This window comes from Centroberyx affinis, unplaced genomic scaffold, assembly GCF_046629955.1.
Source record: "Centroberyx affinis isolate AG114_WGS23_722 - 3 ecotype Tasmania unplaced genomic scaffold, CSIRO-AGI_Caff_v1 ptg002266l_1, whole genome shotgun sequence".
NCBI lineage: Eukaryota > Metazoa > Chordata > Actinopteri > Beryciformes > Berycidae > Centroberyx > Centroberyx affinis.
In genome coordinates this window covers 45641-68540 of record NW_027280553.1, presented here as the reverse complement: position 1 = coordinate 68540, position 22900 = coordinate 45641, and the positions used below count along the sequence as shown (strand labels likewise).

The following is a 22900-nucleotide window of genomic DNA, read 5'->3' as shown; positions in this document are numbered from 1 at the left end:
ATCCTTGGAGAGGAGGAGGAGAAGGGAGAGAGAGAGAGAGAGTGAGAGAGAGGGAGGTGAAGAGGGGAAAGGGAAGGGGAGAGAGAGGGAGGGAGACAGTGTGGGAAAACGATATGGAGAGGGAAAGACAGAGGCAAAGAGAGGGAGGAAGGGAAGGAAGGAGGGGTGCGAAAGAGGAAGAGAGAGAGGAGCAAGGAGGGTGAAAGGGTGGAGAGAGAGGGAGAGAGTGGAGGGAAGGAAAGAGGGAGCGAGAGGGATGTAGAGAGAGGCAATGGGGAGGGAGGGAGATGAGAGGATGAGGGTGATACATAGTGGGAGAGAGAGGAAGGGGAATGAGCAAGTGAGATAGAGAGTGGGAAATTGAGGAAGAGAGGGAAAGACGACAGGAAAGGAGGTGGAACAAGACACAAAAAATACAAACACAGAAACAGAAACAGAGAAAAACCTTTCTTTAGGATAAAAACAAAGACACCCTGAGAATATGTGGCACCAGAATGATACAGTCTCACTGTCATACTGACAATATTGTTCATGTACATTCATGCCAATAAAGCGCTTGAATTCACATGATAAACAAAGAACTTGAAGAAAAGAAATGCGAGTCTTACTCCAGAGCAGGGATGTATGCGAAGGACATCTCAGAGCTGAGTGGATTGCTCTTGGTGGATCAAAATAGAACCACAGTAAAAAAAAAAAAAAAATGAATTGAAACACAGTAGAGACCTGGAGGACAAGCAGACAAAAAACAATCTGGTTCACTTTGACTTTCATACATATATACTGTATATTTTGTCATCAATTAAATTAATTATAAATTTAAAAACATTCAGTGTCTTTATAGCTGCATGCTTTATAGACCCAGGTTCAACAGATTAATAATAGGTAGATCAGGGAAGAGTGTGTGTGTTCGTGTGTGTGTGTGTGTGTGTGTGTGTGTGTGTGTGTGTAGTGATTACACAAGCCCCAAAGCCACTGACAGAGAGAGATTGGCCAGGTTGTACCATGTTGATGCCCTTTCTCCACAACAAGAGTTTCCAGAGTTTTTCTTGCCATGGACCAACAGACAGATACAGATTAACTTTAAACTCCAGACCAACATTTTGATAAATATTTTGTCCCAGATCTGAGAAGATTTTAGTAGTGTTTCTCTGCTGTAGGTGAGGAGATAACAGGCCTATAGAAGGGCTGCGTTTACAAGATAACAGCCTACTTGTCTATCCTACTGTAACCTCACACAATTCACAGTCAATTAGACACATTCTGTACGGCGCTGTGTCTGCCTGCACTGGTTGATGTATTACACAAAGGCCTGATGATTAAATGTTTTTCCACACACGCTCATAAATTGATCAGGTGACCGACAGTGTGAGTGTGTATTCAGGTCAGAGGCGTCGGGACACCAGGACCTCGCAGAGCAGCAGCGCACAAAACTCTTTACTCTCTGACAAGCAAAAGATGGGAAGTAACAAATCAACAAACAAATCACTGTACATAAGTAAGATTTTCAAGTATCTGTACTTTACTTAGGTTTTTCTTTCACTTAAGACTTTTTACTCTCTCGTTACTCTCAGGAAATCAACTGATTTTTTTTTTTTTTTTTTTTTATTTTCCATATCAGACAGCTTCCATACCAGAAGCAGCTGATCAAGTGCCAAATGTGATTGGCTGCTTGTACAGCAAAGTGACTCTAACCCAAAAAGGAGGGAAAGGGACAGAGAGAGAAGCATTGCAAACAAGAGAGAAACAACAAGAGAGGAGAGAACTGACTTTAGTGAATTCAGCTGTGCTAGAATTAACATCAGTGATTTGAGCTGCAGGCTCTTTCTCATCTGGGATTCAGAGGAACGTTCAACAAAGAACCAGTTTAGTACATTAGAAATGCCTTTTTAGACGACTACTTCTACTTGTATACTTTAAGTAAATTTAAGACCATGTACTTTACAAATGATGCAGTCCCCCTCTGGGCCAATCAATAACAAATATGTCACCTTATTTTGACCTGCAATTGTAGTATCATCCTTGACACACAGTGGTGAGATGCATCATCAGGGGTTCAAAAACGTTGAGTTGAGACCCAAAATTAGTATTGAGCCATGAGGGTTAGGGTTAGGGTGTTAGGGTTAGCTAAATTTACCTAAATTTGGGTTCAAGCCTGACATAGCTCATTCCTACCTGACCTAGAGAACAGGCACAGATACAGATAGAAGTAGAAGTCACAGTTTGTACTGCATGCAAATACTGAACTATGCACTTTGGTTTCATCCCCAGCAGGAACTATTTGAAAAAAAGAAATCTGGTTTTGCTCTCTTTTCAAGTAAGGAGTGGTGTGGCAATGAGGGGGTTGAGGGACATCAGAGGTTTCTTGTACAATAATCAAATTTGGTTCTACTCTTTAACATTCAAGAAGGAATTGTCTGCTGTACTAATGCAGGATAGATCATGGATGCTTGCAGGACTTATACAATGGCAACCACTGTAAAATATTTGATGGACCATACGTTATACAGTATACAATTAGGTGTTAAAAAGGATGATGATTGACAATATGGTTGAGGATGAGGATATGATTATTATTTTTTTGTTTTATTCCTCATTTAGTTGCTCTATTTTACTTAATTGTTCTTGTTGCTGTAGTTTTTATCAAGGCCTTTTCCCAGAGGCTTTTTAGAATTATTTTAATTTTATTTATTTTTATTTGTGTTTATGTTCTATTCCTCCATTTGCAGTTGTTGTATTATTTACTTTATTGTTCTTGTTGCTTTAGTTTTGTTTTTATCAATGCTACTTTCTTTATAATTTTACTGTATGCTTTTATTTGTTGTTAAGCACTTAGAAATTGTTTTAAAAGGTGCTATATAGATAGATAGATAGATAGATAGATAGATAGATAGATAGATGAGCTGGGTCAGAGGCGCTGCCTAGTTCAAGGGTTGCTGGTTTAGGGTTTGGGTATTGAGAGTACCCTAACCTGCCATAGTGCCCCTGAGCAAATACTGAAACCTAACATTAGCTACATACTGTGAAACAACTAGGGCAGGAGACAAATGTATTTGTCTACCAGCCACAGTGGCTTATTTATGCCACAATTTACCATGTGCTATTTTACCTGCTAACTGGATTGTTAGAAGAGAATAGGTCCTCCACATGATGTTTGGTTTCCTGCCAAAGTGGCTGGCAGAGTGGACACACAGCCAAATTACCATTACAAGCCTTTGGCTGATAATGTCCCACCCAGTTGTATCCTAATCAACAGCCATTTGGTTGTGTTATGTCATCTCGATTTTATCTCTCCACATAAGAACAATACATCTTTATATACTGTATATATTAAATTACACTAAAAATTGTAACTTTAATTTTACATGGCGGGGACAATCAAAATCACATAAAAGTTAAGTGCAAAGTCAAAATTCTCTACGTAAGCGGGTAGCCAGGTGGGAACCAGGGGCCGAGTCTGTATAAATCCTGGGTAAACGTAGCATAGACAGCTCCTTATTGAGCCTACTTTAAGATACTCGTTTAAAATCACTCAAGAGAGACCGGCTCTTTCAGTTTCAAATAATGTAGCAGTGAGTTCCATGAAGAGGAAGCAGAATATAATGTTAACAAGACGGACCAAAGGGGCTTACCTTCCCTCACACAGCGCTGCTCAGGTGAAGCACTGGGAGGGAAAACACAGGAGCAGAGTACAGTTTCTATTGTGGGTGTGCTGACACACTCAAGTGTGTGTGTGGGTGTGTATTTGTGTGTGTGTGTGTGGAGCCTCTGTGTGTATGTGTACATGCATCTCATTGCGTGTGTGTTTGTTTCAGAAGTTGAAGCTGTGTTATATGAGGATGTGCTAATGTGTTTGTGAGTGTGTGCTTATAGGAGCCTATACTGCTGTATGTGTGTGTATATATATATATATATATATATGCATGTATGTGTGTGTGTGTGTGTGTTTTATCAGTTGAAGGGTGTGTTTTACCGGGACGTGCTAAAGGTCCATCAGGAAGACTTTATGGCTGCATTAGAAGCTTTAAAGGAGCAGCTACCATTCCCCAGCAGGTATCAGGTGAGAGACAGGTTACTTTGGAAACAGCAGCAGTGGAAGAAGTACAGTAAACACACCCCAAACTTAAATCAAAGTAGAAATTATAAGTAGTAGTAGAAATAAAACTTTGTTAAAACCTAAGTGTGGACTATAGGAGAGAGTTAGCTGAAGTCCAGATCTTCAGCGTTCACATCAATATGGAGCCAACATGGAGCCAACATGGAGCCAACATGGCCGCTCCAGAGTCAAAGAGACTGGGAAGAAATCCCACTGTGGCCTCTTCCACCTCAGGCGGCTGAAGCGCTTGGTCCTGCCACCTCTGACAGCATGCTGACCGACTGCATCACCAACTGGTAGAGGAACCAGGGCATATGGGGCATATCTCATGCTGCGTGTGTGTGTGTGTGTGTGTGTGTGTGTTGGTGTGCATATGCCCACCTGTGTGTCTGTATGTGTGTGATATGCGGGAAGTGGGCGTGTCTCAAGTTTCTCAAGGGTAAAAAAATCAAACCTTGATGGAGTGGGGGAATGTTGCAGTAGTGGTCAGACCCAACATGCACACACACACACACACACACACACAAATGCATATCTGATGAGGAGTTAGTAATAGTAACCTCAATTTGTATTTTTACCACACGGCTACAATATGTTGATGTGGTCGTGTTTTAAGTGTTCTTTCCTTGTCTTAAATAATGTAATGTTTAAAAATCAGGCAGTAATTCATTGGTTTTCACTGGTGCACTATCATCAAGTTTTGAGTTAACACTATAAAGAACCTCCTTTATAGTTCTGCCAACTGCTCAAGGAGTGGGTTTTTTTAGTGTGTGTGTGTGTGTGTGATGAAATTGGAACGAAACACAAACCAAATCAGTATCAAATTACCCAGCAGGCCAGCAAATGCACTACTGGCCAAAACGCTTTACGTTTTGATCAGATGAGTAAAAAGGAACAAAGGTTACAACCATACAACTCCCAGGGGCAAACAAGCAAGGTTTAACTATATCACCATCATTTAGGCAATGTAGCTGAAACGGTGGTGTGTAAATAAATACAAAAGGAAATGGAAGCAAATGGAAGACTTTGCTTTTTTTGATTTTATTGTTCAGGATTTAACAAGCACACATTTTATTCAAAACTACACATTTTCAGCTTACAAAATAACAGAAATGCTAGGAATCCTCTCCTACAAAAATAGTGATGTTACAGTAGCATGAAAATAAATAAGCTGTTAATTTGGTATTGATGAAGTATTTCAATAAAGTTCTTGAATTCATATTCGTCTTCGTCACAAAATCTTGAGCATTGGCAAGTCAAGCATGAACAGCATAAAAAACTGTACCTGAACATTTAGGATGAAGGCTTATATATGTTTACACTCAGAAACATACAGCAGTGCCTCCTTCAATTAAAAACAAATTTAAGTCAGTTACATAACAACACTTAAAGACAACAGAAATCTAACAAGTGCAATAGAGAAAATTTCAGAATTCATTAGCCGTTGTAGAAGTCCCACATTTTTAAGAGGTACTGTTTGAAGAAAATCCAAGCTTTCTCTTTTCATCTGTTGGAAGTTATAAGGAACGGTCTGGTAACTAGTTGGTTGAGAGACAACAGAATTTTGCAATGCAATATCCTACTTATTTGTCTCTAATATATAATATTCACGAGGGCACTGTCTGCAGTACTAACACAGTATAAAGAGGGACTTCTACAACACCTACCACTGCACTCATCCACACAAAACATTCAAGTAAAACAAACACAAAAGCATGAAAAAAGCCTCTAAGCTTCTAATATGGAGGAATATGGAGTCCAAAAAATACAGCAGCACTTCAACTTCTAAAAATGTTTTTTTCTTTAAAGTCAATTACAAAAATAACTAGAAAATGTGCTCAGTAGAGCACAGACCTCCGCCAAGGCTGAGAACACCCCGCAAGGCAGTTATGCACCTTTTGGTGAAATGCCACACCCAGCACCACGCCACCTTTTGGCCAATCGACATGAAAATTTAAACAGTTCTTCCTTGGCCCATAACCAACCGTCATACCAAGTTTTGTGCAAATCCGTGCCCAACTTTTTGAGATATCCTGCTAACAGACAGACGGACAGACAAACACACATGCAGGTGAAAACATTACCTCCTTGGCGGAGGTAATTACAGACATTCGAAATTTAACGAGTGCAACAGAAGAAGTTTTTTTTTTCTGCTTTGAAGAGCCTTGTTATCTGCATCTAAGAACCACATCACTATGCTACTGTCAAACGGCTGACTGATCACTAACGCCAATGGTGTTACAGTGACAGGCAGGACATATGGACATGGTGCATGATTGGCTGTTGTCACCCAAAAGCCTCATGGAGGAGACTAAAAATAGAATATTAGGATAGACTAGAGTAGACTATAAAATAAAATAAAATAAAATAAAATAAAATAAAATAAAATAAAATAAAATAAAATAAAATAAAATAAAATAAAATAAAATAAAATAATAGAATAGAATAGAATAGAATAGAATAGAAAAAAACACTTGGTTCTGCAGCTCAAAAGTGATTCGGCCCTCCTGGATTTTGGCAGAATTGCCAGACAGCCAATCTGCACATACTAAAGACTACTCTTTTTTATCTGGACCCATTAACAAGGTAGGTAATTAAAACCAGCAACAGCAACAGGCAACCATACATCATTTAGAGGTCCTATTCTGCTGTAGAAATGTAGTTGGGTAGTAAAAAAAAAAACCCCAAAAACTAGTAAATGAGTTTTATGAATTTTGGAATTTAAAATCCTGGCCTAGTTATATCTAGACCTGCAGTTTAGGCTTTATGTTGATTTGTTGACTTATCGTATCTTACCTTGCTTCTATGACTTTTTCCTTTTACCCTATTACCTTTTTCATTCTACTAAGCACTGGTTAGCTTACACTACCCACCTTGGTTGGCAGTATAAACCTACTAACCTGGATAGTGGCCAGCCATCAAAGCCCTTCAATAATTCCTGACCATCTACTGCTCTGTGCACCAATATTAATTTTTAAAGTCTCCTTCACAGCTTTCAACAGAAATATCCAGGTGCAAAGACTATGGTAGAGCACTATCATTGTGAAACTACACTCTAAAAAACAAAAGTTCTTCATGGAACCGTGAGATTACAACAATGAGGAACCCCAGAAGGTTCCTTGAAGAACCCATTCATAAAGGGTTTGTGAACCCTGATGGTACTTCCACAAACCTTTAACATAAGGGGGTTTTTCAAGTCACTCTTAAGGGATATTTTTATATAGTGATGAATCCTATTGTGCCTACTGGCTTTGGGTCTGACAGGAACCCCATTGAACCCCTGATGAGTTTTTAGAGTGTAGTTTCCGCCCTGAGTGACGATATTATCGACTCAAGACTGCTCTCTTTCCCCTGGACCTATAAATCCACATGCTTCTGTGGTTGTGAGCTGCGTCTGAGGCTGCGTCTGTCCAGCCAGGTCTGCAGCAGAGGGAGGTGGCTTTCCATCCAGCGGATGTTGTCCTCAATGGACTCGTACGTCTGCTGGATGCACCTCATTTCTGAGCCCGTCTCCTCAGTCAGGGAGCCGAAGAAGCTTCTCACCTGAGCACACACAGTGAAGGTAGACTTGAAAATGCATCCTATACTTGCCATGAGAACAAAAAATGCACATTCCTCTGGTGGACAAGCTTGAAAGTAGGACAGCATAATTAACTGTGTATAGTCATTTATCACAATTTTAGTTTCCAGTTTGCTGTTAGTACCCATTTGAAGCATGGCTTTATTTTGCAGATAGTTTAAATATTTTTTTGGCATTTCTGCTTTATTGGATAGTTGACAGTAGGGAGAGACAGGAAAGATGGGGGAGAGAGGGGAAGGTGACCTGCGACAAAGGTCTTATGTCGAATACGAACCCGGGACATTGCAGTTACATGGCATGTGCCTTAGGTAACTGAGCCACCAGGACACCACATTTTAAATATTTTAACTCCTATTACTTGTTGATGTGAACACTAAAAATATACCAGGTTCTTAGGGCTGTCAGGAATGGAGGCCCACACAGTAAAGAGAGACCCGAGCGGACACACAGTCTTAAAATGCTTACCTTAATACCTTAACTTAACTATAATAGTATATGTAGTCTCGCATATCACCATGTCTCACTTTTGTCATGGGCATCCAAGCTTCATGTTATAATGCATTAATGTCTGGCAATGTGTTCAGTATGTTTGTCATTGTTCATTGTTCTTTGTTCTTTGGTTCTTTGTTCATTGTTCTTCTTTTCTTTTCTTAGATATATACTATATATATTTTCCTACCCCTCTTCCTACTTTACTGTGAAGAGAGTTTGTATTATATTGCAAAACCTGTAAATAAAATATTTAAAAAAAAATGCTTACCTCATCCAGCATCTCCCTGGTAGAGTACTGGTTGGTCACTCCGGTCACCATGCGTGCTATGGAGCTGGAGCCCAGATCAAACCTGTGGGATCAAAACACACACAGTCACACATCCAAAGCACAGAACAAACAACCTCTAGAAAACATCTCCTAGTACAGTCTAAAAAGGAAAAGACCTTTGAGGAATATTTCACGCTTCTTCTGGCTGCAACCATTTCCAAAAGCCAACATATGGGCTTCTTCAAAGAACCCTTCAGGGATATTATGTCTAGTGAGGAACACTAAGGTGCTTACTGGCTTCCTTTGAATCTTAAAGGAATCCCGATGGACACCTACTGTACTTCTTAAGTATATAACATGACAGGCTAGCAAAACATTGGAGTGCATTCAGTTGAGAGCATAATGCTGGAATTCAGATGTGTCATGCAAAGACCTTCTCTGACATGCCCACAGTCACCTCTAACCATAAATTTGTTCTGGAAAAGTGCCACTTTCAATAACCGACCTGATCGCTGACTGTTTTGCAACAACCCTAACTGATGATTCATGAAGCATGACAAAGAGAAATGCACCTTCAAAGTAAGAATACCAAGGCATCTCAAATTGCAGCCAATCACTGTGGCAAATGTCCTACACACTGCAGCCCTGATTAGGGCTGACAGATATTGACAAACAATCTAGTCATGATTATTTGACAGAATTTTGCAATTGCGATTTACATCATTTATATCATGACAAGCTTTTCTTGTCATACATTTTTTAGAACATTAAAATTGTTTAAAGAAAAGTTATTTTGTCAAAAAAAAAAAAATGCATATCAATATGCAGGATTTACTGAGTTTGAGTATGATGAAGTTTTCACCAATATTGTACTTGATTCATGGACCAAAGATTACCTGCAGTTCTAACACCTTGTTTAGAAATCCATTTTGGACGCCTCTCTCTCTTAAGCAATTAATTGCAGCCTCTGCAATTTGAAAATTGCAGAGGTTCATATTGCAAATTCAATGGTTTTTTTTAATTTATTATATGCAATATGCAAGTGGAGAGCTTGTAGTCAGCTCAACCATTAAGAAGTAATGTATGAATGTGAGAGTCAATCCTGGCTTACAAGTGGGTGGTAAGGTTCAATTCTAATCCTGTTAGCCAAAGAGCTCAGATTCAGTGTGATACCCAGAAAAGCACTCCTTGAACATTTATCAATGAGAGAGATGGAGGCGGTGCTAACCTAAAGGTTAGAGAAGCAAGCTTGTAAATGAAAATTATGGACTAGTCTGAGAAGGGAAAGTGCAGTAAGAACGCTCTCTCTTTCCTCAACAACTGTCAACTAACTGTCAAGCTGCCTTTGATGGAGTCAGTCAACTCCTAACCCAACAGCAGAAGACTGTGGTCGTACTGGACTCTCTATACTGGACTTTCCATGATCCTTCCAGGTTGACTAAGATGAAAAAAAAGACAGAAATCTAAATGTGAGATGGGCTGAGAGCAGAGACTGACTTCTTGACCAGGGCGTGCCAGTTGGCCCGGAGGAAGTCCCAGCCCAGCTTGTAGCCACGGGGGTTCTTGCTGATAGAGATGACCACATGAGGAAGGTCGTGAGTCTTCATCACCTCACCATGCAGACTCTGCTCCATCATCCTATTGACAGAGAGGGAGGGGGCAGAGATGGAGAAAGACAGAGTAATGGAAAGAGAGAGACAGAGGAAAATGGAAGGGGAAAAGGGTAGAGGATAGAGAGAAATAGGAAGAGGGAGAGAGTCAGGGAGAAGAAGAGATAGAGATGGAGAGACGAAGGGGAGAGCGCAGAGAGGAGGGAGAGGGACAGGAAAACAGAAGGATAGAGAGAGAGTGAGGGCGAAGGAGAGCAATAAAAATAGAAAGGGACAGAAAAGGAGAGGGAAAGAAGAGAGAGAGGGAAACAAAGATGTAGGAAAGGAGAGAAAGAGGGAAATGGAAAGAGAGAGGGAGGGGGAAGAAAGAGAGGGGAAAGAAAGGGGAAAGAGTGTGAGAGGGAGGAAAATGCAAGGAGGGAGAAAACAAGAGAGAAGGTGGGAAGGAGAAAAAGAGGTTGCAGAATCTGCTATAATACACGTTTAAAAATTAACATTCCGCCTACTTTGACTAGGATTTACTTTTTCTTTACTCTATTCCACTGCACATATAAAGTACCCACCACTTGAGTTTATCCTGCAGGGGGCTGATGGTCAGAGCGGACTTTATACGGCTCTTGACGGACATTTGCAGTGAATGGCGGTACTTCTCAAACAGGAAGTCCCACCCTTCTGGTGTCCGGGCTCCAATAGCAAACACAGCCATGCTGACGTCAGTGGGGAGACTGAAAAACAGGGAAGGCTTTGAGATCAGAGAACACAATCGCTCATAATCAATGTCTTCATAACTTCTGATATGACTGGCCTTGCTGGATTGCTATCATTCATTTGTGCATAAATGTATGCTAAAGCACTGTAGTGTCTCAATCGCTTAGATGCATTTCCCGAAACAGTAACTTCATTGTCAAAATGATTGACTATTTCAACTCTCATTGTGTTCACACAAAATGCAAATAGTGAAGCACGTTTTGCAAAAGACAAAACACAACGTTATTGTGCTGACGCAATTCTCATTTGACAATGACATGCCGGTCAAAACAGATTGTACTTTTGTCAGCCTGCTATGTACATTTCGCACTCGTATTGACACAGTAGTTCATTGCGTAAATCATTACATGCAAAATATTATGTACAACAAGCATTGTGTTTGTACAAAAGAGTCACCAGTGAGTCACTTCCCTTTATTTTTAACAAAAAATAAAATAAAATAAAAATAGTGTTGTGAGAAACACTTTTACTGTTTTGGGAATTGCAGAGTTTTGAGAATGAGGTTAGTGTTTGGGAAAATGCATCTAAGCGATTGAGAAAAACTGTAAGAGGGAAAACAAGATGCCAGAAGAGAATAACAGAGGTGAGATTTTGACTCAGGGTGAGAAAACACCACCAGCCACATACTAGTTAATGTAAATGTTAGTTTTGCTGTGGCAGGTTCAATTACACCACCAGCCACTGTGGCAGGTGACCAACCATCGTTTGGAGGCTCTGTTTTAATAATCTACTTGTGTGGTAAAGTAATGAAAGTGTACAAAAAGGTTTCCTGCCCTGCTTTAGGGCCTGTAACAACAGTTGGATACTGAGCACTCATAAACAAGAAACTATCAAAACAGACAAAGGAAAATGTGGAGACGGGGTGGTGAGTCCTGACCTCATGTTGCCGTCAGAGTCCCTCCACTTGTTGAAGAGCTGGGTGGCGGTGGCCACACAGGGAGGATGGTTCCTGACGCAGGCAAACAGCAGCAGGTAGCTCCTCAGCACTCTCTCAGACACCGAGCCAGAGTCGCTCCACTCCTGCTGGTCAATCAACTCCCGGAACAGCTCCACGATGTAACCCTGGGAAAGACAGATTAATGCAGATGTAGCCATTGTCCTTAGCCAAGTCCTTCTTTTTACTGCATGCTTGCTGAACTTGCGCTGCACTCTGGCTCCATCCTCAGGAACGACTCTTCTGCTTCTTTGAGCTGTCAGACTTCACAAGGAATGGTCTGCTACTAGGGATGGGACAATATCCCGGATTCGATACGCAGTATGGGGTTCATGATTCAATACAACCACAATACGATGTAATAAATAAAAGTTCAATGACAGTGCAAAGTATGACTGTGCAGATTTCTGTTTATTTTTGAGCCACAGATCTTTCTAGTGATGGCACTGTCTTGCTAGAATGTAAACAACAATTTAAAAATGTCATTACAAAGTGCAAATAATATAATTTCAAGTAGGTTAAGTGCCTTGCTCAAGGGCATCACAATGGTAGTTGGTGAGGAAACATTTCTCTTTTATTTTCGCTGCCCAGATTTTTCCCATCTGGTCTGGGTTCCAGCCCAGTGATCTTTCATCCAGACGCCCACTCCTCCAACCTTTAGGCAACCACTGCCCTCTGCAGCCCACTTCCAGGCTTGCGCTTAGTCTTCACTAACCTTCATCTGGTTCTCCAGAGTCATCATGTCTCGCTTCTCCATCAGTTTGTAGAGCGGGACCAGCTCCCCCAGGCCCTGGGTCACAGCCATGATTTCAGTCTCTTTGGACAGGTACAGGGACAGCTCCAGAGCCGTATCCAGCCTCACCTTCCCTACACTGGAACACAAATGAAGCACTTCAAATTAACATTAATTAATCAACTGCCAGTCAAATGCTGCTGGCTTGCCAAGTGTCCAAGTTGCAGCATGGCATTTTAAGCTGCTACACCAAGTTCATTCTTGCTTCTCTGCGGTCTGCTGGTTGTGTTGCGCCTATCTACACTTTATCTGTTGGTAAGGGAACATAATTATCTAGTTTTGCTTATTTTTCTATAAACAAGTTGTACTTGAACATTAATGTCCCATATAGGAATACTCATGTCACTTTTTTTTGAGAGTGTAGGCGTACTGTAGCCAAATAGAAGGCTTCTCAGCAGCTCCATAGATCCTTATTTCAGTGACTTTTCATGTATCCTCTATTTTGTTTGCTGACATGATGATAAATGACTATAGCAAGCAAAATCTTGGCATTTATATACATTTATATGGCTCAAATATGCAACGATCACTGTATAGTCCGACAAAGATAGAAGCCATGCGGATCTCCAACGTTGCAGCTCCGATCCGGCTCCGTCTGCAGATTGGTCAACATGCTGCGTGCGCTGCCAGTGCAGCAGCTGCATTGAAGTAAATGGCTAACACGAACGGATGGGACAGAAGCGCACCGGTGCAGCTGAGCCGTAAGCCGTTTGCAGGCATGATGAAAGTGGGTTTTTAACAGACCTGACCAGCTGGAAGACGTTGTTGATGAGGCTGGCGCGGTCGTTGCTGCTGAGCGCTGTGTGGTTGTGCTGCAGCAGTCTGATAAGGGAGCTCCATCCCTGGCCTTCATAGTGGACCATGTAGTAGCCGCTCATGTCCACATTGAACTTCACCCAGTCCACCTCTTCTGGCAGGTACAGGACATCTACAGGGAGGAGGAGATCAGCTTGTTTTAGGTAATCGCTTTGAATGATTGTGCACTGCAGTGGTTCTGGGGAATTGGGAATGCACAGCGGGCCATGAGATGTTTTATTTGGAGGGGTGTGGGTGAGGTGACGGGCATAATTCATGGTATCTAAAAAATACACCTCTATTACACAAATGTATTATTGCATTTTTGTGATAGACCCAAATGTTACTGTGTACGGAAACATCTTACTCCTTTGGAAACATTTTACTCTCGTCAGTTTTGGTTTTCACCGTCTGCAGACTCGCATAGCATTATGGGTACATTTTGATGTCAACAAAAAACATGGCAGTCTGCAGTATTTACTATTACTACTGGGAAGTAACATACTATTGCTCATTCAAAGAGGGAGGAGCTTCATACTTTTTTTTGCTGGTGGACTGTTCTATCTGTAGGCGGGACACTAACCAATTAACTATTCTGTTAATTGGTTTATTCAGAGCAACAGGGATGCTCAATAGTCTGAATAAGGTCTTAACCAGAGTATGGCCAATATTTAAGTAGTAAACGTAGTAATAGATAGTAAACATAGCCATTGGGTATTGCACATAACACAGAATCTGTAGAGATTTTGAGATTTTATAGAATTTAAATAGAATTCAACAGATTTGTATGAGGCTAAAGGATGAAAAATGTGCATCATAGAAAATTCAGCAAAACTCTCACCAGTCTTGGTCTTGAGCAGGAAGCGGTGGATGGTGTTGGAGGCGCTGGTCATGTAGGTCAGCGGGATCTGCCACAGGAATCTATCAACACAAAATGATTATTACAGGAAATAAAAACAAAATGCTACAGCTATATACGTATGTAGCTATTGTAGAAGACACTGTTCAGTGAATACTTGAACACTACGGCTGCACTTTTGCTTTATACCCAAGAGGGGAAAAAAATCAACTGCTCTCCTTTCAGATCTCAGAAGTTACAAGGAATGGTTTGGTTGGGTCGAGAGACATTAAGAGTGTATTACTACTACTACTAATTAGGTTCTATCACATAACATCAAGAAAGAATCACCTGTAATACTAACCCCGGATAGATTCAGGATGAATGCAGGAAGAGGAACTTCTACAATGGCTGTTTGTAATTTTTTTTACTGTTTTGCTACGACTTGTATACTGTTGGAAAAGGATTTGTCATGTGAAACTATCTGCCAGAATGGTCTCAATCATCATCACATTTTACCCTTCGGTGAGGGAGGGATCATCTGTCTTCAGGTAACGCTCCTGACTGAGCCTGACCTCGCGACCTCTGACCTCCACAGTGACCAGTGGGAAGCCCTCCTGCAGCGTCCAGGTATCCATGATGGCCCTGACGTCCAGCTCGTCACCAGAGTACCATTTCTACACACCCGTACACACACACACACACACACACACACCAACACACAGTAGGATACATGATGATTCAGTGATAACACATACCTGCTAAGCCTGTAACAAACAGTGACAGATTCAAGGCATAGCCAATTAACAGTACTTTAGACATTTACAGAAATAAACAGAACATATGCTTAGTCACTCACTCATCATAATAATGTATTGATACAAGATGGCTACCAAATGCAGTGGCAATGACTATGATCAGTAGTACGAGGCATTCTTTACTGTGATTATGTATGAAGTACTTATGAAGTACCCCTAATCATAGTAACACATGCACTCTTGAGCATTATGGCGTTTATGGAGTGGCTACCAATGCATGTGTACTGTCTAAAAGGTTTTCTTCAAAGTAGTATACATAAATAAGAGTAAAAAAACAGGAGCAAGAAAGCAAGAAAGATCACTTAATTAGGTAACTAGTAACCACAAGAGTTCCATCTTTGATAAACCATGGCTAGCTGTGCGTAATGAGAATTTTAAGCACTGTAGGAGTCGATCTATGATTGAAAGCACTTGCTGTGTAACATGAACACTTACAGAGGCTCCAGACTGGAGCTTGCTCTTGGAGCAGAATTCATTCCGTTTCATTCGGCCCTCGTCCAGATCATCTGAGTGGCAGATCTGGTGGAGAAACACACAGAAACACAATCACAAACACACCAGGGCCGAAATGATATATTGACAACTGGTACTACTGATATTTTTTAGCCTGATACTGATAAATGGGAGGAAAATGAACTATATCCAATTTATCTGTCAATTAAGTTTTTTGTGGCTGCCTGAAAAACAGGCAGTTCCTGGGACAATATCCCTCAAATATTGTTTTCACTTTAGTTGAGATAACTGGGGCAGGCCATACTGACCATTACAATGGGTTTTTAAATCTTTTTATATTTGCTGAGGGAAGATTAGTTGAACATGCATTCTCTACACCGACCTGCTTCACATTTCACGTCTGGGAGCTACCCAATCCGCCCATAGGCTTCTACTGTTGGTCGCTGAGCAGCTCCACTAGAGCATTAAGGGGTTAAGTGCCTTTACTCATTCATTTTACCTGCACAGATTTTTCCCAGCCATTCCAGAATTCAAAACGCCAACCTTCCAGTCACAAGCACACCTCTCTAACCTCTGAGCTACCATCCCGTAAAAATTGATCATTATTTAATTTTAGACATGGTAATAGCCCTCACAAGCTCCTTATTGTATTCTCAAATTCACATACTGTATATACACTTTTATATCAAATGGCTCTTTTTTCTAATGTAAATGTGAAACTAACCACCGGTGATTCTGCCAAAATATACAGTATGTGCTAATTTTTTGGGAGTACCCCCCCACCCACCCTAATACGTACCTACATACACACACACACGGTACTCACATTAGTCAGGCTCTCCCACAGGTGGCTGTTGACAGTGTTCTGGTAGCTGTAACGCTTCAGGTAACGGATAATGCCAATCTCAAAGGCCTCAGGAGTCAGGAAGTCTCGCAGCATATTCAGAATACAGGCACCCTGAAAATAAACAAAATACAGGCACCCTGAAAATAAACAATTCACAAACTTTCTCTGTTTGGGGTGAGCTCTTTTTATGAGCCACTTTATTTAAATGTTTTTGTCTCAAATTTTGAATTTTGTTTCTTTTTCCAGTTTTTATGTAGTTAAACTGAAATCACCTATAGTGGTAGCCATTGTAGAAGTCCACCCTCATGCATTCATCCTACATCTATCCTGTATTAGTACTGCAGACATTTTTATCTTGAACGTAACACGGTAGAATAAAATGAGCATATTGTAAAACAAAACGTTACCGTCCCTCAACCCACCAATTACCAGACTATTCCCTGTAACTTTTGACCATGGAAGAGAGCAAAGCTTAACTTGAAAACAATTCTTTTGCAGCAAAAAGTGGGACATGTACAATGGCTACATCAAATATATCAGCATCAAATGGATGCTGCAATGGAGACGGGTGACTGGAGGAGAGGCAGACCTTATCGTACGAGACGTCGTCGAACATCTCCTGGATCTGGGCGGGATTTTCCACGGGGGTGGAGACCGGGTGGGAGGAGCTGAGGGAGTCCACCTCCATGGCCTCAAAACATTTCCCCAGGAAGAAGTCATCCTGAGAGAAAAGAAAGAGAGAGGAAGTGAGAGAGAGAGTGTGGAGGTGGAGATGACAAAGAGAGGAGGAAAGAGACAGAAAGGGAGAGAGAGAGGGGTGGGGGGGGGGTTAAAGAGAGAAAGGGAAAGAGAGAAAGACAGAGTTGCCAAGGTTAAAAAAGGAATGCCTGTACATAATTTTGCCCATGTTAGCCAACCAGCCAATGTAATTCTATTGGTGATAATTGCTGTTATCAAGTATAACATATAACAGTATCAAGTAGAGTAGAAGTCATCTACTGGGTAGGAAAACGTTTCATTGTATGACTGTAATTTTCACTGTTTATTATGAATGTTCCACCCGTCATATTGAGAAATATCAGGTGCTGGTGTCCATGACAACTATGACAACACCGATAGGCCCAGCTAGCTCTCGACCAATCGCAGGATCAGAAAACATACATAGCCTTGTACAATGGATTTGCCATTTTTTTACATTTCAAAATACCATTTGTCCATTTTTTGTTGTTTATTTATTATTATAATATTATTTATTGGCAACATCGATTTATTTCCTATAATGCCAAAAAAAATTGAATTGAACAGAAAGAGAGAGAGAGGTATAGAGGGGTAGAGTGAGAGATATACACCATACTGTGGATAGTTATGTAAATGTAATGTAAATGTAAATCAGAGGAACAGACAGCCTCTGACAGCTCAGTGTGCTGATTCACATGCTCTATGTAAGATGCCAGCTGTGAGTCAGCTCCCTGTGCTCCGCTCTCACCACATGCAGCTCTGGGTAGGTGATGTCAACAGAGATGAACTCCATGAACTTGGCAAAGCCCTCGTTGAGCCACAGGTCGTTCCACCACTCCATGGTCACCAGGTTCCCAAACCACTGGACAGGGAGGAGAGCACATAAGAACAACTTCCATATGCAAAGACAGAAACCAGCCAAAGCTATCAAAAGCAAATTAACTGACAAATGCATATAAAGGTTTAGTCCTGTTTAACTGTACTGTAGACATTAGATATTTGATTTTCTTTCCTTTTCAGGCTATTTCACCAGATTTCATACAAGTGGAGGCCTAGAGGTTGAAAAATGTTCAGTTATTGCAAACAGTAAACACATGATGATACATTTTTGTATTAGATATATGTTACATTCTATATCATCTTGCAACCCCTGCAAAATCAAATCAAAACATCTCATATCCCCAACTCCCAGGCTGAGAACCACTGGCCCAGGGCAGTTAGGCCCCCTGATAGACAAAACAGATCCAGGCCAGCTACCTGGTGTGCGAGCTCGTGGGCGATGACCATGGTGATACCCAGTTTGTCCGAAGCTGAGGACTTGTCGGGGTCGAAGAGGAGGCCCGTCTCTCGGTAGGTGGTCAGCCCCCAGTTCTCCATAGCGCCTGACTGGAAGTCAGGGATAGCAGCCAGGTCTGTAGGGAACAACAGTGAGTACATAAATAAAGCTAAATATGCTAGGTTCATTCATATACTATATAGGTGTTACAGTACTTCATGCCTTCAAGAAACACTGCATGTCCCTTCTGAACCACATCCCCCTCTCCCTGTTCCTTACTTGGAAAAACTGGAAAAATCGCTCATCTTCATCTTTGATATACTTTCCTAAAATTAAAGTATTCATCTGTGTGGCAATAACACAAGTTGTATTTCCACTGACCCTGTTTGGGCAGTGGGTACGGGATATCGAAGTAGTCATCGTAGAAGTCCAGCAGCTTCACAGCTGCATCCAACGCAAAGGCCGTCTGGTCAATCTTCTCAGGTACGGCGTAGACTGTAATCTGATGGGAATCGCAGTAAAGATCACCAACTTGGGTATTATTGCTATAGTATATGGTATATGTTCATTTCTGTCAAGGGATTTGTGGCTTTTATAAAACAGTTACCAACGCATATATACTGTCTGAAATGGTTTCTCCAAAGTAGTAAACATACATAAGAATAAGCGAGGGCTGCAACTAACGATTATTTATATTATCGATTAATGTAGCGACTATTTTTTTTCAACTAATCAGTTTAGAAAATCATCACAAGTTTCCAGAGCCTTCTTAAAATTGCTTACTTAGTCTGAGCAGCAGCCAAAAAAAACCCAAAGTATTCATTCTATAATGATATGAAACAGAGAAAAGCAACCAGCTGCAACCAGCAAATGTGGTATTTTTACCTGATAAATGACTAAAATGATTAATTGATTATCAAAATTATAGTTGATTAATTTTCTGATGATTGACTAATCGATTAATCAACTAATTGTTTTCAGCACTAGAATAAACAATAGGAGAAAACAAAGTCAGAAAGATTTCTAACTTTCTAGCTCCCTGGTTACCATAAGCAACTGCATAGCAACCAATAAAGCTAGCCATGTTTTATGGGAATTATCAGCACAGTTGTTGAGACAGTTGAGAGAACTAAGTAATGGCCAATGTCCGTCCTCCTCACCTTGATACCGTGTTGGGTGGTCTTGCTTACAGACAGAAAGTCAGATACGATGAAGGCCACCAGGTACGTGCTCATCTTCACAGTGGTGTCGAAGTGATCCTCGAGCAAACCGCCTGGCAACTCCACTGTTTTCACCTTGGAAACAGACGAGTATAGGGGTGGAAATGGAGAAGTAAGAGGGAGTAATGGAGAAGAGAGAGGAGAGGTTTAAGAAAATGTTTTTGAAAATTATACAGTGTAATCAAATTAGTATACTGAAACAGAAAAATTAATGTCTCTCAACTGACTAATTATCAGACTATTCTTCTTATCCTTTAACAGATCAAATGAAAGCAAAACTTGATTTTTCCAAACAATTCATATTTGTAATTCCTCTTGGGGATGGGGACAAAGTACACCAGCAACTTTGAAACAGAGTAAACTCGGGTTTTATTTCCCCACATCCATGTGTACCTTGGGCATGTTGGATATGGCTATGTGGCGTGGCTCTCGCGTAATCCGTATGGTGAAGTTGGCTTTGAAGGCCGGCTCATCAAAACATGGGAAGGCCGCCCGAGCACTGGTCGCTTCAAACTGGGTGGACGCCAGAACCCTGATAATGTATTAAAGTTATGTTATGTTTGAGATAACATCCTGGACACGTTGATATAATAACGGTAAACAAACAAACAAACAAAGACCAAGGCCAAGATGATTGATAGCCTTTATCTCACGCTCGTGGTATTGTTAGTGCTGCTGTTTCTCAAAGTTAAGACCAAGTTTCTCATAGATCCTGTTGCTCCCTGTCACCATTGTGAAACTCTGAAAGCTTCAGCTGTGTTTGCACTGGAGGAAGAGCGCCTTCTTCCTGTTTTGTGCTATAAAGTAATCTCCCTTTGTCCCATAAATCAGTACAGCAGATATTCTACAATATCCAATAAAACGCAGTGTAGTAGCTGGTAGAGGCTACCATCTTGGCGATGGTCTTGTTTGTTTACGGTAATTATACTAATGCTTCAAAATCAATGTGGTTAAAATGTGACTTGTAGCACCTTTAACTGCAGTAAGTGAGAGAGAAGTTATTTGTAGTCTTACCGGGTCTCCCCACTGCTGGTGCGGTACGAGCTCTTGTAGAAACCATGGAAGCTGTCAGACAAGTTGGCGGCGAACTCCAGCTGAACTTCATACTTCCTCCCTTTGGTCAGCACCGTGTCGGACAGCAGGGCGAGCTGGTGGAAAGGAGGATACTCCAAAAACCGGAGCGGTCTCGCACCTTCGGGTGCCAAGAGCAGCACTTTAGATATCTGCATTTCCTTGGTGTGGAGAACGACTGTGCTTGTGTCCTCATGCACCTCGAGGTGGATGTGAGCGACGCCGGTGAAGTCGAGGGTGGTCAGGTTGGGGTGAATGGTGAGGTCGTAGTGAAGGGGGGAGACGGTTTTGGGAAGCCTCATCCGGTCCCAGGGGAATGGCTGGCCGTTGGTGGCTATGGGGGCTTCCTTGGTTTGGCCTTGCTCTGGTAGCTGTGCTCCTAATGAGGGAGCACAGGGTACGAGCAGCAGCAGGAGGACAGGAGCCACTAACATGGTGGCAACAGGAACGAGGAACTTCTCACCTGTCAGAGGGGGCAAATTCATCAAAAAATAATACAGCTTAAGAGTTCTATTCCAGACTGCTATGTATGCATTTTCTAATAACATTACAATAATAAAACACCATTACCTGAGGATCCAGTCTGTAAACGTGTTTAACACTTTGTCAACCCAGGACTTAAGTTACTGTCGTTATAAAACGCCACAATTTGTGTCACTCTTTTTCTTTTCTAAAACTAGCAATCGCTTTCTTAAATGTTGGATGTCTCATTTACGCACAAAACTCAGTCATGGTTGCCTAGTTAATTGGGTTATTGCACAAATGCACAGTACAGTAGCTAAATGAGCCAACACCACTTCCGTGATAAGCTAATAGGCTCGCGCACAAGAACGAAATAGTTATAACAGTTGATACAATGGTTTCGATTTCACACAAGTTCCATTCATTCATCGTCAGGAATCGCTAGAAACAAAACGTGTCTTTCACCAAAACTAAGACATAATATTGTCTATTATCTTCCATTCTTAGCACGAGTTTACACATATATATCTACAAATGTTTCTACTCACTGTATCCTCTCGTGTCTGCCAGGTTCAGCCGAGTGCGAGAGTGAAAGTGAAAATGTTACAGATGAACCCGGAATGCATGCTGGGAGAAACCAGGCGAAACGTCATTTTGAGGTCAAAGTATAACACCAATACATCGTGACATAACTGTTAATTCGAGATAATATGTTTGATTTCAGCGCGTCTTTTCATGTCTGTTCATGCACACTAGTGTCCATGCAGCATGAGTTGGAAAAAGAAAACAAAACAATACTTCCTGTCTATGTTTTTCCAAAATAAAAGCCATGTGGAACACATGAGAGCAAAAAATATATTTAAGCAGGAAATAGAAGTAAATTTCCACGCTGGACAGGAAGTTCCACGTTGTTGTCAGCAGTAATTATATATTTTACCACTAGAGTGTGCCATTAGTTTGGTTACAGCACAGACTGAATCATATGGATTATGGCACATTTTAGTCATAGAAATACAGTCACACATTTTATGAGGGTTAAAAGGTTTTTTTCAGTTTCTTCATTATTCTTTTTCATTTTTACGACACAGGACTTTTTGCAAAATCAGAAAATCCTATCCCATGGTCTCAGCCATATTTTGTGCAAATCCTCAATGAGTGGCAATGATACAAACAATCTATGATTCATAGTAACCATATCCAAAGCATATTAATTGATTCACATAAGTATGTGCACAATGGGGGGTAACACTTTGGGTAACTCCAAGTTTGTTTTTATTTGGAAAGTCATCAATGCATCATTGTTGAATATGCAAGACAGTGATGTTATATGATTGATTGATTGATTGATTGATTGATTGATTGACTGATTGATTGATTGATTAGTTTACTAAAGTGTCATACACATAAGGTGCTCAGCCCACATGGACTTACATGACATGACCAAGTAGTTACATGGGTGTACAACATCATAAAAAAAGAAAAGAGACACAGCATACAATATTATACAAACAAAATATCCTGCATTTTTCCCTATGCTTTTCAAATGAAGCGAGCAATATGGAAACTATACCCTATACCCTTTATATAGGGTTTATAACGATACCCTTTCTAAAACATAGTTCAATCATAGTTCATCTAGCCTTATCTTACTTTAGCTATACCAAGCATTTTAGCATGTTAGATGGTCTTTGTCATTCCTGCTGTCTCCCCAAATAATAACAATGTCTCTCCACACATAAAGTGTTCTTTAATATTTAGTTGTGTTCAATTGTTGTGATGATATTTTTTTTGTTTTTCCTTATCAGAGAGGATCAATGGTCACCCAATCTGTGCCTGCTGCAGCA

General features: G+C 40.9%; 1 protein-coding gene across 1 annotated transcript; it reads right to left on the bottom strand.

The window, feature by feature from the left end:
* Window positions 1–5125: 5125 nt before the first annotated feature.
* On the bottom strand, window positions 5126–21632 carry erap1b (endoplasmic reticulum aminopeptidase 1b). The gene is made up of 19 exons (XM_071532872.1): window positions 21605–21632; window positions 20538–21057; window positions 19917–20055; window positions 19464–19598; window positions 18685–18805; window positions 18285–18439; window positions 17776–17889; window positions 16879–17010; window positions 16269–16400; window positions 15425–15508; window positions 14691–14848; window positions 14175–14254; window positions 13283–13466; window positions 12461–12617; window positions 11689–11873; window positions 10607–10768; window positions 9931–10071; window positions 8434–8515; window positions 5126–7636 (listed from the first exon to the last, which is right to left on the bottom strand). The coding sequence occupies exons 2-19, from the start codon at window positions 21026–21028 to the stop codon at window positions 7451–7453; spliced, it is 2838 nt and encodes a 945-aa protein (XP_071388973.1). The 5' UTR covers window positions 21029–21057; window positions 21605–21632; the 3' UTR covers window positions 5126–7450.
* Between the last annotated feature and the right edge of the window lie 1268 nt (window positions 21633–22900).